At 54.1% G+C, this 15,899-nt stretch overlaps 1 protein-coding gene across 2 annotated transcripts in view; it reads right to left on the bottom strand.

The window, feature by feature from the left end:
• Nucleotides 1-15,899, bottom strand: part of ANKRD24 (ankyrin repeat domain 24) — a 32,695-nt gene that overhangs the window by 16,461 nt on the left and 335 nt on the right. The window contains exons 2-10 of one of the 2 annotated variants that reach the window (XM_075903017.2): nt 11,946-12,076; nt 11,163-11,251; nt 8,983-9,047; nt 3,582-3,639; nt 3,178-3,248; nt 1,918-2,024; nt 1,153-1,340; nt 728-756; nt 345-437 (exon numbers count right to left, since the gene is read on the bottom strand). In XM_075903017.2, the coding sequence (XP_075759132.2) occupies nt 345-437; nt 728-756; nt 1,153-1,340; nt 1,918-2,024; nt 3,178-3,248; nt 3,582-3,639; nt 8,983-9,047; nt 11,163-11,251; nt 11,946-12,076 (831 nt within the window). Of the gene's footprint in view, nt 1-339; nt 438-727; nt 757-1,152; nt 1,341-1,917; nt 2,025-3,177; nt 3,249-3,581; nt 3,640-8,982; nt 9,048-11,162; nt 11,252-11,945; nt 12,077-15,899 lie in introns of both variants that reach the window. The other variant, XM_089774964.1, reaches the window with a different exon arrangement.

Here is a 15,899-nt window from a genome sequence, read left to right on the forward strand (position 1 = left end):
ACTGCACTGGGGTGGGGTGAGGACAAAGCCGTTGAGGGTTGAGAGGCGCCCGGACGCAAGGCATGGCGGCCAGAGGAGAACCGCAGCGAGTGCTACGCTCCAATCCCTTCGGGCAGGCCCGCTCCCCCGCCCCACACTGCTGTGTCCTGGGGGTGCATGGAGGCTGTCGCCGGTGTGGCTACTAGAGGGGGTGTCCCCACCACCGGGGACCTGCCTAGAGAGCCGCTCCTCGGGGAGGACGGGGCTGGAGGGTGGAGGATGCCCATCCAACACCACAGCTCCTGGGAACGTCACAGCACCCGCTGGGGTGCGTGCGGGGTGAGGCAGAGCTATGGCCACCTCACCTGGCTGGCGGTGCCCGGGGGCGGCGGAGGGGCCTTCCTCTTCCGCGGGCTGCTGTTCCTCTCGGTGAGCAGGGGCTGGCTCGGCGATGACGTCTGCAGGGACACCGAGAGGAGAGGAGAGGGCTCCAGCAGCTCCCCCAGCAAACCCCGACTGGGCAGGGGGCAGCAAGAATCCCTAAGGGCTCCTAACCTCGCCCCCACCCCAGCCCCTGAAAAGCCCCATGTTCCACAAGGGCTTCCAGGGGCCTCTTCTCCTGCCAGCCCCCTGGAGAGCCCTTCCCCTGCCTTCCTGGGACGCGGCCGAGCCGGGCAGGACGGCCCAGTTCTGCTGTGGGAACGTGCCTCCAGCGGCTACCACAGGGCTGGGCCCCCAGCGTCTTTACCTGGGACGTCCGCTCAGCCGACTCCTCTTCTGTGGGAGGCAGAGAGGAGAGGAAACAAACCAGCAAGAGGTTAGAGGGGCCGGGGCACTAGGCCACCTGCAGCCTGGTCCCCTCAGCCGGATGGGGAGCAGACCGGCTCTGCCCTGAGGCTCCGGGCTGCCCTGTGGTGGACCCAAGCCCTCAGCTGGCAGCCGCACCTGGGAAGGGAGCGCGGCCCATCATGCTCCAGCGCCCCCCTCTGGCTGGTCTAGGGAGAGGCACTTCCCAGCCAGCGCTTATGGGGCAGGAGGGTAAAAGGAGGAGGGCTCCCTGACTCCATCCAAGCTGGACGCCCCCCTGCAAACCAGGATATTACCGCCTCCCTCTGGGCAGGGGCGAGGTGCTCTGAGACCTGGGGGGGATGGGGCTTGTCCCGGGCATCTTACCGCTGGCCAAGGAGTGGCGCTGGGAGGCGTCCTGCAGGTAGTGCTGGATCAAGGCGTTCCCCGTGGCCAGGCTGTAGCCAGCTGCGTCCTGACCTCGGGCGTCCACCATGCCGACCCGGGCCCCGGCATGGACGAGGATTTCCACCGTCTCCGCGCTGCCGATCTCGCAGGCCAGCATCAGGGCTGTTCTGCAGCAGGGGTAGAGGGGGAGAGAGACACCTCGCTCACCCTCCAGAGCCAGCGGCACGAGGCTGCGGAGCACGATGGGAGCCCTGCGTCTCCACTGGGCCCGGCTCTTCTAACTTCTCTCCCCCCTCGCCCTGTCTCCTGGCCCCCTCTGCTGAGGACACGACTGCCCAGGTTTGCAAGCAGGATTGGGGCTACCACATAGCCAAGTATCCGCCCCCACCCCGGTGCCAGGCTGGGAGCGGGAACCCGTCAGACTCCAGCCTGTAGAAACCCCATCGCACGGTGGGGTAAGGGCAGGATTCGGGCAGGCCGTTCCGGTTACAGCTCTATAAGATGCTTCCTTGCAGATTCGGTGTCTGCCTGACTCCTCCAGCCCTACCCCAAGACAGATGCAGCCCTGAGCAGCTCACCCAGAGGTTGTCAGCTGGAGACCTCTGGCCCCTTCTCAGACCCAGGCTCTCAGTGGCTGCCCGCTCAATATTGACTAGGACTCATTTCTCTGCCATAAGAAATGCCACCCCTGTCCTTTAACCTGCCCTCTCCAATCCCAGGGCCCTTCCGAAGGAAGGCTCTCACCTGCCTTGCAGGTCTCTGCTGTTCACAGCAGCTCCGCGATGCAGCAGGTACCGGCACAACTCTGAGTGCCTCATCTTAGCTGCCAGGATCAGCGGAGTGCAGCCATCCTAAAGCAGGGGGTGGAGAAGGAAAGTCAGTTGGGAACAGCCCCTCCCTCCATCCAGAGCCAGATCCCACTGTACTCGGAGGAGCCCACAGAGTGTGCACAGTAGTCAGGGAAGGACTACCTCCCTGGTAGTTAGGGGTGGACACCTCGTTTGCTTCTAAAACCCTTCCCTAAGCCATGAGACCTGAATCTTCTACAACACTTTCCAGCAGGGGCGCTCGCATTTTTTAACAGCCCCCGTGAGGCAGGGCAAGGCTATCGTCACACTGCCCAGAGGGAGAAGGGAAGCAGTGGCAGGCTAAATGACATGCCTGAGGTCACACCGTCTGCCTGTGGCAAAGCTGGGAATGGAACCCAGGTCTCTCAATGCTGAGGCAAGTCCCCTAACCACTGGGCCGTCCTTGCTGGTACTGGATGAGATATTATTTTGCAGGGTGAGCACCACGTGCAAAGAAAGCAAACAAAACAGCTGTAAAACGCAGGGCCTGGTCATTAAAAATTCCAGGGTGCTTTCTGCACCAGATGGCATGTCCTGCCTCCCGCATTTCGTCTGGAGCTTCCCTTGGGTACATCTGTGTGTGAAGTGCTGACGCTGAACTAGCACAGCTGCACTACTGCATCACATCCGGCGGAAACACTCTCGGCCGAGGGGGGACAGAGCTCTCCTATCGGTATTAACCCCCCCACTCCCGCAAGCAGAAAACGCTTGGTCGGTGGGAGAAACCCTCCTGCCGACTTAGCACTGAGCACGTGAATGCTTCTGTCAGTGTAACTTATGTCACTCGAGGGGTGGAATATTCACACCTGTGGGCTACATGCATTTTATTGCCAACACATGCTGTTGTGTCGCCTTCAATGCAAGATTCCCATATCCCTGAGCATTATTCTGTCTATTCCGGGTACTTACACAGCAACATCCATTAGGAGCTAAAGATATAACAGGTATATGTGCTATCATTGCGGTCTGTTCACCAGCTGCTGCGTTCCACCTGAGAGGTGGCTGCATTTCGGGGGGGGGGTGATGGGATCTCTGCACATCTGGTTCTCTGCTACATGACACCAGCTTTCCAGTGGCGTGGAAGGGGCACCCAGGCTTGTGGGGCTCTCTGTGCAGGGGAAATCAAACCCCAGAAGGTCACCAAGACCTGCCTCACCTTGTCCTTGGCATTCAAGGAGGCCTTGAAATCACAGAGAATCTCTGAGCATGAGATGCAGCCGCTGACAGCTAGACAAGAAGGGAGAGACTGTTAACCCCAGTTCACTGCCTTGGCATATCCCTTCCCCTTTCCCGGATCTAGCCCAGAATGGCAGAACCCATGATGCTACTTAGGAGAGAGCATGGTTTTCTGTCTAGGTAGACTAGATCCCAATGTTGAGCCTGGGTACATGCCTGATTCTGGCCCCCTCACCTCCCTGTGCATGCATCCGTCTGCACAGTCGCTGCCTTTGAAATCCTCACTGTACGTCAAGTTACCAGCTGGCCGTTTATGCAGCTGATTTGACAGCAGCGTTTGAAATGGGGGGGAGATGCAAGTGAGATGGAGGGTCCCTTGCTGACCTGCATAGTGGAGCGCTGTCCGACCGTTGCTGTCAGCTCCATCAACCGGGCAAGATGCCTAATGGGCGGAGAAAACGGTTGAGTGACAAATGGGTGACAACCATCTTCCCGGTGGTAAAAAAAGAAGAGAGACTCAGGGGTAAGTTACTGCTCTGTGTCACCGACCCTTGTCAGGCCTGACACACTCAGTACACCGGACACACTTGTCATGATACAGACCCAAAAGGTTTCCTGATATAGCAACAGAAAACTAATAATTCACTGGCCGTTAATAGCCTTGCATGATGTATGTACAAAGAGCTGTGTACGCCAGAATGATGTGCTTTGACTGTGTTTGGCAAACAATGCATAAAACAAGTCTGCCTTTATAAAGGAATGTGCATTTGTTTGTCTGGTCGGCAGGCAGAGTCAATGAAGGTACATTTATATAACAGGCACACAAAGCCATCAAGCTAGAGAGCAGGGAGGAAAGGGAGAGTCAGGTACAAAGAGAAGAGGTCTGAATGAACCCCCTGATAAGCAGATGACTCAGCTAATTGTTTACAATGTTACTGTGTTATAAATAGGGCCCTACCAGATTTCACGGTCTGTGGCATGTTTTTCACAGCTGTGAATACGATAGGGCCTTAATTATAAAAGTGCAACAGATCAGGTCTTTGATTGATCTTTGATTGCCATCTGAGGCTATGTCTAGACTGCAAGCTTCTTTTGGAAGAAGCTTTTCCGGAAGAGATCTTCCGGAAAAACGTTTTTCGAAAGAGAACGTCGACACAGCAAAAGCACAATGAAAAAGCGACGTGCTTTTTTGAAAGATAGCATCCACATTAACTGGATGCTATCTTGCATTTCAGTTGTGATTATTGTGGATGGAGTGGCTACCAGGGCACCCGTGCTTTTTCCTGGAGGCCTCTTCTTTCGAAAAAACACTCTTCTGCGTCCACAGAATTGCTGGGCCCCTAGGCAAGGGTGGGGTGCAACAGCTCCGTGCTCCTGGAAGGAACGGGACCTCAGGTGGAAGGGATGGGGTTTGGGGCCAGAACCAGAAGCAGCGGCCAGGAGTCCTGGACCCTTTTGAATCGGGGCAGTTGCCCTTTTTGCTCCCCACCTTCCCCACTGGCAGGCCTGGGTTTCCTGGGCGATAAAAAGAAAGCAGAGCAAATCCCACAATGGCCCATCACTTGGAGGATTCAAGGGACCAGAGCTCTTGAAATCACAGAAGGTTTGGTCCTTCCACCCAGGGGCTGATGTGTCTGAGAACTAGCTTTGAGTGAGAAACCTACTTAGGCCAAGACTGTACATTTCTCAAATCAAGTTTTAGTCAAAGGCGTATTTTTTACTGCTGCTCATTTGTAATCCTTTCTATCAGGCCCCCTTACATTTGGGATCACACAAGCCTCTGGCTGTTTAATACCCTCATTTTACTGTAAACCGATTCAGCGCTGGGATTGAAATCCGAGTGTTTGTCAAACCCCAGTTCAATTAACAAGCTGTCTCTTTAAAGGGACAATACATTTAATACCCTCTGTGTCTCCCAGGAGAGGGCTAGATTCTACAGAGGCAGGCGGTTTGGGGGGAAATGCAGGACTGGGGCGTATTGGGGTCACTCTGATGGAGCAATGGAAGTCAGGGTGTGACCTGCATGTTTGTCTGTTGGTGACAGGGATGTGAGCCACAAGAACATCGAATTCCGGCACCCAGAAAGTCACAGGTAAACTAACTGGAACTAATAAGCATTCTCATAGACTTTAAGGTCAGAAGGGACCATTATGATCATCTAGTCTGACCCCCTGCACAGTGCAGGCCACAGAATCTCACCCACCCCTCTTAGAATAATCCTCTCACCTATCTCTCAGATATTGAAGCCTTCAAATACTTTGAAGGCCCCAAGATGCAGAGAGTCCTCCAGCTGTGATCTGTGCCCCATGCTACAGAGGAAGGCAAAAAACCTCCAGGGCTTCTGCTAATCTACCCTGGAGGAAAATTCCTTCCCAACCCCAAATATGGCGATCAGCTAAACCCTGAGCATGTGGGCAAGACCCACCAGCCAGACACCCAGAAAGTTCCCTATAGCAACTCCTATCATCCCTCCATTGACCTATTTCCCACTGATAATGAATGGTCAATTAGTTACCAAGATCATGTTATTTCATCAAACCACCCCCTTATCACAGAATCATAGAACTGGAAGAGACCCCAGAAGGTCGTCAAGTCCAGCCCCCCGCTCTAGGCAGGACCAATCCCATCCCATCATTGTTGGGATCTGTAAAATGAATAGGGGCCTGGGATAGTGGGAAGGAGTTCCCCTTGAACATGCTCTTTCCCTTCGTTTTTGCTTCCTAGAAAAATAGATAAGCGTGCCACAGCTCTTCTTTGTTGTGTCTTTTACCGACCCTCACTGGTGCTGCATAAATATTTCAGAGTTACTTTTCTTGTAATCTCTGTAACCTGCTGATTCAGAAAGTTTGTAGCATAGGAAAGTGTTAATTTAATTAGAGAGTTTGTAAGTAGTAATCAGGGGTGGGTATAATAATATTAATTGCCTGCTTATTAATATTCATAAGGCTTTAAGAAAAGTAGTGACAGACGTGTGCATGAACATACTAAAATAGATGAAAAAGTGTGATTGGTGCCAATTTGTTGCCACTCGGATTGTGCTGAATGTCCGAGGTAAAAGTGAATGGCGATAAAGAAGTTCTATTTACCCCATCTGCTCCCGGGTCGCCTGTTTCTTCTCTAAGAACCATGTTCCCCATATGAGAAGTGGATAAACTCCCTTTCCCCACTTTTACTCTCAACTACACTCCAGTGCCTTCCCCTCATTCATAGGCACAGCTGCTTGGAGGTGACACCTTTAGCAAATCTTGGGCTGGTTCAGCAATGTACTGTCTGAAAGTCACCCACAAAAGGAAGGTTATCTGGCCAGGATCAAGGTTCCCTTTCTGGGCAGTTGCCTGCACTGTAATGCTAAGCAACAGACTCCTGCTGAGTCCAATCATTCAGAGCTGGGTTCCATAGGGGAGGCAGAAGAGAGAGGCTGAGGGGTGGGATGTATTGACCTATACTCTGTCTTGCCGGCCTATTCATGCAATAACCTCTGGAGCAGACCAAACAGACCAGGGGGCCACCAGACAGATCTGGTCAGAAAATGGGATTCCCCCCCCCCCCCCAGGAAAAATGTTGATTTTTTTTTTAACCAAAAATGTGCACACTGAAAGGTTTTGGTTGAAAAACTGAACGGTTTCAAATGCTGCCATGATGCGTCACGGACATTGTAGTTTGGGTGCCCAGGCTCGCATTCTCCTCTATAGGTAGGACTCCCTGGCCAGACTACAACTCCCATAATGCTCTTTGGTCTCCCTTCTGGGAGAGGGGAAGCAGATGCATCATGGGAGTTCCCACAGTGCATTAAGGGAGACCTATTTGGCCAAGGAACTCATGCTGTAGAGGAGAGTACGGACATGATGCAACTGAACTACAACTCCCACGAGGCACTGTGGCAGTACATCCCTATCAAAATATTTTGGTTTTTGAAGGATTCCGGGTTTTTTACACACACAAAAACCCAAACATTTTTTCCCTAGGAAGCAGACACGTTTCACAGAACACTGGGTCAAAATCCCAATTTTCCACTGACCAAGAGTTTAGATGGAAACCGTCTGACCAGGCCTATGGGGATTTCACTTGCAGATGGCAAAATGCCAACCTCCTCCTTGGCAAAGTAGGTTGTGAAGACCAGGACTTTAACAGGGTTCAAGAAAGAACTAGATACATTCATGGGGGTTAGGTCCATCAACACTTATTAGCCAGGATGGGTAGAAATGGTGCCATTAGCCTCTGTCAGAGCTGGGAATGAGTGACAGGGGAGGGATTGCTTGATGATTCCCTGTTCTGTTCACTCCCTCTGGGGCTTCTGGTGTTGGCCGCTGTCGGAAGACAGGACCCTGGGCTAGATGGACCTTTGTTCTGACCTAGCCTGGCCGTTCTTATAACCCTGCCTAGGTTGTTCCTTAGACTTAAAGAATCCTGTACACCCAGGATCTTCTGCAAGTGAACCCCAAGAGGGCTGAAGCCTGCTACTTTCTCCCCAAGCTCCCTGTACCCCCCAACCTTTCTCCAGCCCTTGGTGCTTCAGCACCAAGAATGGACAACACATTTACGACGGACCTTCCTCCCCCGTCACGCTTTATGAAATGGATTTACGGCCACGAATGCACATCGCTCAAAAGTGCTTTGTAACCCCTCAACCTTTATGTTATAATCCGCTGGGATTATGTTTATGGTTTTTAAATGTGTGAATGAGAGCCAGCATGGGTGTTAGTCATCAAAACATTGAAGGTAATCGTTAAACAATCTCTTTTGTCCTTTAAGTCTTAGCAGTGGTTGGTCTGGGGAAGTCACTTCCACCCCAACCGGTCAGGTAACTTCCCATGCAAAAAGGGAATCTTTAAAAACAATAGGGCTGTGTCTACATTGGCATCCCTTTCCGGAAAAGGGATGCTAATGAGACACTTTGGAATTGCAAAGAAGGAATAAGGGATCATCAGGAGAAGGGCTTATTTTTCGGAGAATCACGTCGACACTGGCGCTTTTCTCCGGCAAAAACCCCGAGCCGGAAAAAAGCGGCAGCCATGTAAATGCAAATGCTGCGGGGGATATATAAATCCCCCGCGGATTTGCAATTCCGAAGTGTCTCATTAGCATCCCTTTTCCGGAAAGGGGTGCCAATGTAGACACAGCCTAGGAAAGGAGAAGTCTTTGGCTGGGACACCCAAGGCAGGGGGAAAGAAGATGGCTCTGGTCTGCAAGGCTTGGCCAGGAAAGAACCAGTTTTAGGGTGAGTTCGCAGTTAAGTTTGTACTGAAGTTTCGGTGTAGAAGTACTAAACGTTTTCTGTTATTTTGCGTTTGTAATCTAGTTTGCTCTGTCTGTTCTCACTTCTTGCCTCTTAAACCCTACTGCTTGTACTTAATAAAATCACTTTTGTTTCCCATCTGACCCAATGTAAATAATTATTACCCGGGGGAGCAATCGGTGTGTGCATTCCCCCTTTTGTTATTAAAAGGGGTTTACCCAAATAATTGGGGGGGGTTGATCCCATTTGGGGAGTTGTATCCCAGGAAGCTGGGCCCAAAACTGCATTTTCCTCAGACCTGAAGTGATTCAGTATTGGCACTGCTTCTGCGGGGGGAGGGGAAGAGGGTGTGATTCTCAGCTCTGTGCCTTGGCTGGGGGAGACCAGGGAGCTGGCCCGGCAGGACAGGGTGACGAGAAGCCCCAGAGAGCAAAAAGGAGGGTGGCAGTGCAGTTGTCAGACCCCCAGGAATCACCCCAAGGGGTCATCTGTGACCTTCACCCCGTCACAACTTTCCTCTGCTCCGACTGCTCCTGCCTGCTGCCTTACCTGCAACAGTTTGCTCACGCACTGTGGGTGGCCGTGTTTTGCCGCCAGGTGGAGCGCATTGTACCCTGGGAAGAGACAGACTGGCAGGTCAGGATGTGACAGTAGTGATGGTGATACTGTACACATGCACCCAGGGAAATTAAAAAAAAATCGTCAGCATTAAGCAATTTACTCTCAACCCGTCCCTACGTAAGGCAGGTCATCAATATCCCTAGATCACATCACCCACCACCAAACTGCAGCTTTCTCTGGGGCAGGACACAACAGATCCCTGAATCACTATGTGGTGGCTTGAGAAAGGGGGACTCCTCTATCCAGTAAGAACTGTACAAGAAAAGCAGGAAGGCAATGTAATTTACCAAACTGAAATGTGACTAGGAATCGAGGGGTAGCTCATAGACTCATAGACTTTAAGGTCAGAAGGGACCATTATGATCATCTAGTCTGACCCCCTGCACAGTGCAGGCCACAGAATCTCACCCACCCCTCTTAGAATAATCCTCTCACCTATCTCTCAGATATTGAAGCCTTCAAATACTTTAAGGCCCCAAGATGCAGAGAGTCCTCCAGCTGTGATCTGTGCCCCATGCTACAGAGGAAGGCAAAAAACCTCCAGGGCCTCTGCCAATCTACCCTGGAGGAAAATTCCTTCCCGACCCCAAATATGGCGATCAGCTAAACCCTGAGCATGTGGGCAAGACTCATCAGCCAGACACCCAGAAAGGTCTCTATAGTAACTCCTATCATCCCTCCATTGACCTATTTCCCACTGATAATGAATGGTCAATTAGTTACCAAGATCATGTTATCTCATCAAACCAGCTCTCCTAGTGTAATAAAAAGCACCATGGACGTCAGATCTGGAATCATCCATACGTGGTCAGGAGCCAAATGACAGCAAACCCAGCTGCACGGCGCCCGCTAGCACCCAACTTTATATCAGCTTGGGAAAAAAACGCTCACCACTCACAGAATCACCAACATCCCTTTCCTGATACATCCCAGTGCCCACGGAGGTCTCCCATCCAAAGCGCAAACTGACCACACCTTGCTTAGCTTGTGAAACTCAACAAAAGCCCAGCACAAACAGGCTGCAGGATTTCAGGGGAGTGGCCCCTGTCGTGTAAAACAGGGGTGGGGAACCTAAGGCCCGGGGGCCAAATGCGGCCCCCAGCTTGCCTGGATCCGGCCCCTGAGGCTTAGGTTCCGCTTCCCCAGCATTGGGGAACCTGTTCTGGCACTCCAGTCCCCCCACCCTGCCATCTCCCCATGGGGCTGGAGCACACAAATCGACTAGCCTGGGGCCCCCCAAGCTCTGGCATGTGAGGGGTACGCGGGGAGTGTCTTTCTCCTTCTCAGTTGGGGGCCATGTCCGTTTTTGCTTCTCATGTGTGTGCAGCTCCGACTGATTTTTCGGTGGGTCAGCGGCCCCCGACCCAAAAAAAGGTTCCCCACCCCTGGTGTAAAATATTACGGCCATTTTTATTTTGAATCTGAAACAGAGAGCACCTGTGGGGCCTCCTCCTAGGAACACAACAGCACACACTCATATTTGGGAACAGTCAGTACCAGACATGCCTGCTACACACCACGGCCAGAACCTCGTCCGCAATTAACAAGCGAGTGATGATGCTTCTCCGCCCAGGACTGGGCTCCTGCACTAACCATTCAGGTTAGGACTGTGGGAGAATACAGGATCCCGACACCGGGCCAAGTTCTGACCGACACAAGCTTTTTCATCCCCCCGTTAGCCCGTGCTCTGCTCAAGCCCCCAGGGGAGTTTTTAAAGTAAGAAAGCTGAGCGGCTTTGCCACCTTCTTTCTAAGGATCACCAAGATTATCCATCGGCTGTGTCAGAGATTACAGGGATTTGGAGCCATCCGCTCCTTTTGTGCCGGGGGAGGCTGGTGAACGACCAGGAGAACAATGAAGACGGGACTACACTTGGATGTCAGAGGAGCCTGCCACCCTGCGAATTAGAGGGGGCTCCTGGAATGGGTTTGATCCTATGGTTGGGAAACACAGAAAATGAGAGCGGGCAGAGATCTCTTAGGTCCCATTTCACTCACGCCCCGTGGGCAACACAGGAGTGGTCCCTGCAGGATGCTTTGTCCTTAATGGCTCAAGTCAATGCCCCACCGCCACGTCACGTCAGAGCGGAGTTGGACTGTGCTGCCTACCTGAGCGGTCTGTGACCAGGGGGTCGGCTCCATGAGCGAGCATCACCTCCAGGCAGTCCACGGTCCCCCTCATTGCAGCCAGGTGGAACCTGTGGCACAAGCGGGCAGCCCGTCACCATTCATCCTCCAAAGACCCCTCCCGCCACCACCCGGAGGCTGCTTGAAAGGCCAGAGTCCGAGAAGCTTCTGTATTTACAAGAAATCCTTAACCAACTCCCCCAAGCGCCTTACTAATCTGTTCCTTTGCCAAGCTCTTCCCTGGTTTGTTTTTGTCGGGTGGTCAGTACTCTTGGCCGCACCCACGGGTTTGTTACCACACGGCAGGGTTGGCCAACCTGTGGCTCTTCCCCCCCCCCCGAAAGTGCAGCTTGCAAAGCCGCCCCAGTGCCCCTGAAAACGGCCCCCACCTCCCGGCTCTCTGGGGCAGGGGAGCCATCTGGTGCGGCCATTCAAAATGGGGGCAACTGCTGGGAGCATTTTTTTTTTGCTCAACAACTCTGGGGAGGCTTCCTTTTTTGTTCAACAACTTTGCCCCGGCTCTTCGTACTGTATCCACTGCTATTTTGGCTCTTTGTCCAGAATGGGTTGGCCACCCCTGCCATACGGACACTTGTGGGAAGCAAAGCAGGTGTGAGAGCAGCCTGGGGGTTGCTCTCGTGTACACCACAGCCCCGGCAGGCCCTATGCTAGGGAGGGGAGTACAGGAGTATCTTAAAGCTATCACCCCAAGCCCAGGGATGGGGAACAGAGACTCTGGTCTAGGCATTTGAGCAGGGGACTCACGCAGATTTGCCTTCCGAGTCCAGTTTGGTGGGGACCAGGCCCTTGCGCAGGAGCAAAGATGACACCTTCTCGGGGTCATTGTAGTCCACAGCTTGTAGGAGCTTCTCATCATTCTTACCCCAGTCCTGGCTCTGAAACCCAAACAGAAGCAAACTCAGGGACTTTGGAGCCCTACCCCAGCCCACCAGAAGGGGAAGGGGAAAGGCTACATCTAACAGAGGCAGTGGGATGCTAACCTGGGACCTAGGAAACTCTTGCTTCAATTCCCTGCTGCGCCACAGATTCCTTGTGTGACCTTGGGTGTGTCACTTAGATCCTCCTGTTAGGCACTTACATACCTTGGAGGCTTTGGGCTTTAACCTCTCTGGGCATCAGCTCGCCATCCAGGCACTGAGATAACAGCACTGTTCTGCCAGAGAGGGATGCCGTGAGGACAGATACATTGACTCACAGACTACAGGAATGGGGCAAGGGAGCGCCATGGACAGGCAGATCACTGCCTAAATGTCTTAGCCATCGTCAGATCTTGGGAGGGAAGTGAGACCCCTGGCAAGGAGATGTCCCCACGCTCTGCACGCAGGATACTTTCCACTGTGCATAGAAATGGAAAACACCCATTGGTCCAATTCCTTCAACTTAGGCAGGGCTGCACCCTATATTTTCGCATGCTTCATCCATCCAATTTGAAAGTGGGCCCCTTTCAATGGGGATAATATTCCACAATCTTAGGCCGTTTTCCTGCTACTTACCCTACGGCTGTGTCTACACTGGCCACTTATTCCGGAAAATCAGCCACTTTTCCGGAATAACTTGCCAGCTGTCTACACTGGCCCCTTGAATTTCTGGAAAAGCACTGACGATCTACTGTAAGAAATCAGCCGCTTTTCCGGAAATACTATGCTGCTCCCGTTCGGGCAAAAGTCCTTTTTCCGGAAAACTGTTCCGGAAAAGGGCCAGTGTAGACAGCACAGCAGTGTTTTCCACAAAAAAGCCCCGATGGCGAAAATGACGATCGGGGCTTTTTGGCGGAAAAGCGCGTCTAGATTGGCCACAGATGCTTTTCCGGAAAAAGTGCTTTTCCGGAAAAGCATCCTGCCAATGTAGACGCGCTTTTTCCAGAAATACTTATAACGGAAAACTGTTCCGTTTTAAGCATTTCCGGAAAAGGGTGCCAGTGTAGACGTAGCCTACATGTTCTTCATTTCATCCAGTTCCCCCTAGCGCTTTTGCCACCTTCTGTGAAGCTTGATAATTCTGCTCTTTCCTTGATATTTATGCCCTTCACTATGGGGTGTGTGTGTTTTCAAGGAGTGCCCTGATACTATGGTGATGGGCCAGGTAAGAAACCAAATAAATAGAACACCACAGAGGCAAAACTCCCCTGGACCTCAGCATCAGGCTCAGATCCACTTAGTCAAACGAGACAAATTTGGGTCATCGTTGCTAGCAGGGACCAGTGATTTTGGGTGCTGCAGCCCCGCTCCACACATAACACCCAGGTCATCCTCGGTCTGGTCTACGCTAGGAAGTGAGATTGGGAGTTATGTTGCTGTTGGGTGTGAAATATTCACACCTCTGAGCGACACAGGTAAACTCACCTAACCTCTTATGCAGACAGCGCTATGTTGATGGGTGAATTCTCCCAGCCATCTAGCTCCTGCCTTTCAGGAAGGTGGAACCCCCGTGCTGACAAGAGAGCCCCTCCCCTCAGCCTAGGGGTGTGAAAAATTCACCCTTCACACAGCTGGAGCCTGATTTTCAGAGCTGCCCAGCACCCTGTCGCCAAACCTGTCTGGAGCGCAGAAGGCAGCCAACAACTGCGAAGTTACTGGGTTGTGAGAGGTCTTTACAGATCGTAGTTGCAAACGTATAACAGTGGTTGCAACAGTGATCTGTAAAGACACCCCAAGCCACCCCCTCGCTGCTCTTCTCTTGCTCGGGGCTGGGCTGGCAACATGGTTCCTGGGAATCCCAGCTGATGTCAGGCTTTGATCTCGGGGCCTGCCGGAGACGTTTTCCTGGCTTTCGAACGGCTTTGCATTTTACTTCCCTGTAAAATGCTGAGAAGCCCCTGGTCTGCCTTGCAACCTGCCGCCGACACCAGGAACCAAGAGAGCTGGACTCGACCCAAAAGTCAAAGGAGATTTTGTGGGAACATGTGACTTTCCACTGGGTCCCGCCTGTGCCACCAGATTAAAGATCGCCTCCGTGGGGCTCGCCAGTCACTGGACGCTTGTTTCCCTATAGCCAAGATGCAGCTGCTGGTCCCCATTCAGGTCCTGAACCTGCAAAGACCTAGGGGCTTGCATACGACGCTGCGTGCGCACAAACCTTCGCAGAGTCAGGGTCTATTCACCGTCCCATCGGAGCCCTGGGACTCCACATTTGCTCTCCCCGGGAACTGAAATGCTGGGGTGCAGGCTTAATTCACTGACACTGGGCACCGGGGGAGGGAAAGCATCGAGGCTCCTAATTGAATCCAGAGACCGGCTGCCTATGAAGGACAATTCGGCTGCAGTAAAAATGGGAGTCACCTTTAGAGAGCTGGGAATGTCATCTCTCCCCACAGCCCGGTTCCTACTACTCACAGGGCCCATATTGCCACTAGCCAGGCCAGCTCCGAGCACCCTGCATAGCAGCGACCACACTGGCCCTGATGGGTGCTGAGCCCTGCAGTTCATCCAGGAGCCAGGCAGCTGGCTCCCCTCGGGCGCAGGTCCCATGGTCCTTAAGGATCCCATTCACTCGCGCTCACACTGAAGCCAGAAGCCTAGAGTCACCCGTGGGCAGGTAGATGGGTGCAGGGCATGAGGTGCGGGGAGAGCAGCCTCCCAGGGATGAGAAGGTTGCTGGCGGTATAACCTGTGCTCCCCCTCCCCGGCTCAGACAGGGAGCCTAGGCCAGGGCACCAGCTGATAGAGTGGGCAGGCGAGGGAAGTTCAGGTGTTATAGCAGGGAGGGGTCCCCCGATAATGCCATCCCCGAGCCAGAACCCACAGGCCCCCAGTCCCTGACACAGGCAGGGGCAAGGGCTCATGCCAGGGGGCAGCAGGTGTGGGGAGAAGGGCAGCAGGTGCAGCTCTGGCCCAGGGGCTGGAGGTGGAGGAGGTGCAGGGAAGGGAGGAGAACTGGGGCAGGCGGAGGAGCTGGGGTGAGGGCAGAGGCAAAGCAGGCAGCGAGGGCAGGCTGTGTCGTAGGCCACCCGGGAGGTGATTCCCAGCAGGAGGTGGATGGGGGAGAGGCTGCTGGGCAGAGAGAGGAGCAGCACAGAGAAGAGAAGAGGAAGCACCCACCTGGCAAGGGCAACAGGAGGGACATGCCCGGCCTCGGGAGCAGGGGGTGCAGTGCAGGGAGGGCAAGTGCACTGTCGGGGCGAGGGGGGGGGGGGACATATTCTCCCTGCAGAGGGAGGAAGCAGGAGCACAGGGGCACTCTAGGAAGCGAGGAGGCAGGGGGTGCATGGGCAGCTCGCATGGAGGGGCAGAAGTGCCTGGGCAGTTCAGCTGGGCGCAGGCACAGGCTGCCCAAGGGAGGGGGACAGGGGCAACCTGGCTGGGGGCAGGGGCAGCTCAGCCGGGGAGGTGGGGGCAGGAGAATCCCAGCCAGGAAACTGGGGGGCAGGAGCAGCTAGGGGGCCGGCCGGCTGGAGTCGGGGACAGCCCAGCCAGGAACCTGGGGGCAGAGGGAGCTGGTGGGGGGGCCAGCCCGACCAGGGAGCTGGGGGGCAGGAGCAGCGGGGGGGCAGGGGGCTGCGGGAGGGGGGGCTGCCCGGCCAGGGAGCTGGGGGGCAGGAGCAGCGGGGGGGCAGGGGGCTGCGGGGGGGGGGCAGCCCGGCCAGGGAGCTGGGGGGCAGGAGCAGCGGGGGGGCAGGGGGCTGCGGGGGGGGGGACCAGCCCGGCCAGGGAGCTGGGGGGCAGGAGCAGCGGGGGGGCAGGGGGCTGCGGGGGGGGGGGG

Source organism: Pelodiscus sinensis, chromosome 32 (assembly GCF_052426305.1).
Source record: "Pelodiscus sinensis isolate ZL-2025 chromosome 32, ASM5242630v1, whole genome shotgun sequence".
Lineage (NCBI taxonomy): Eukaryota > Metazoa > Chordata > Testudines > Trionychidae > Pelodiscus > Pelodiscus sinensis.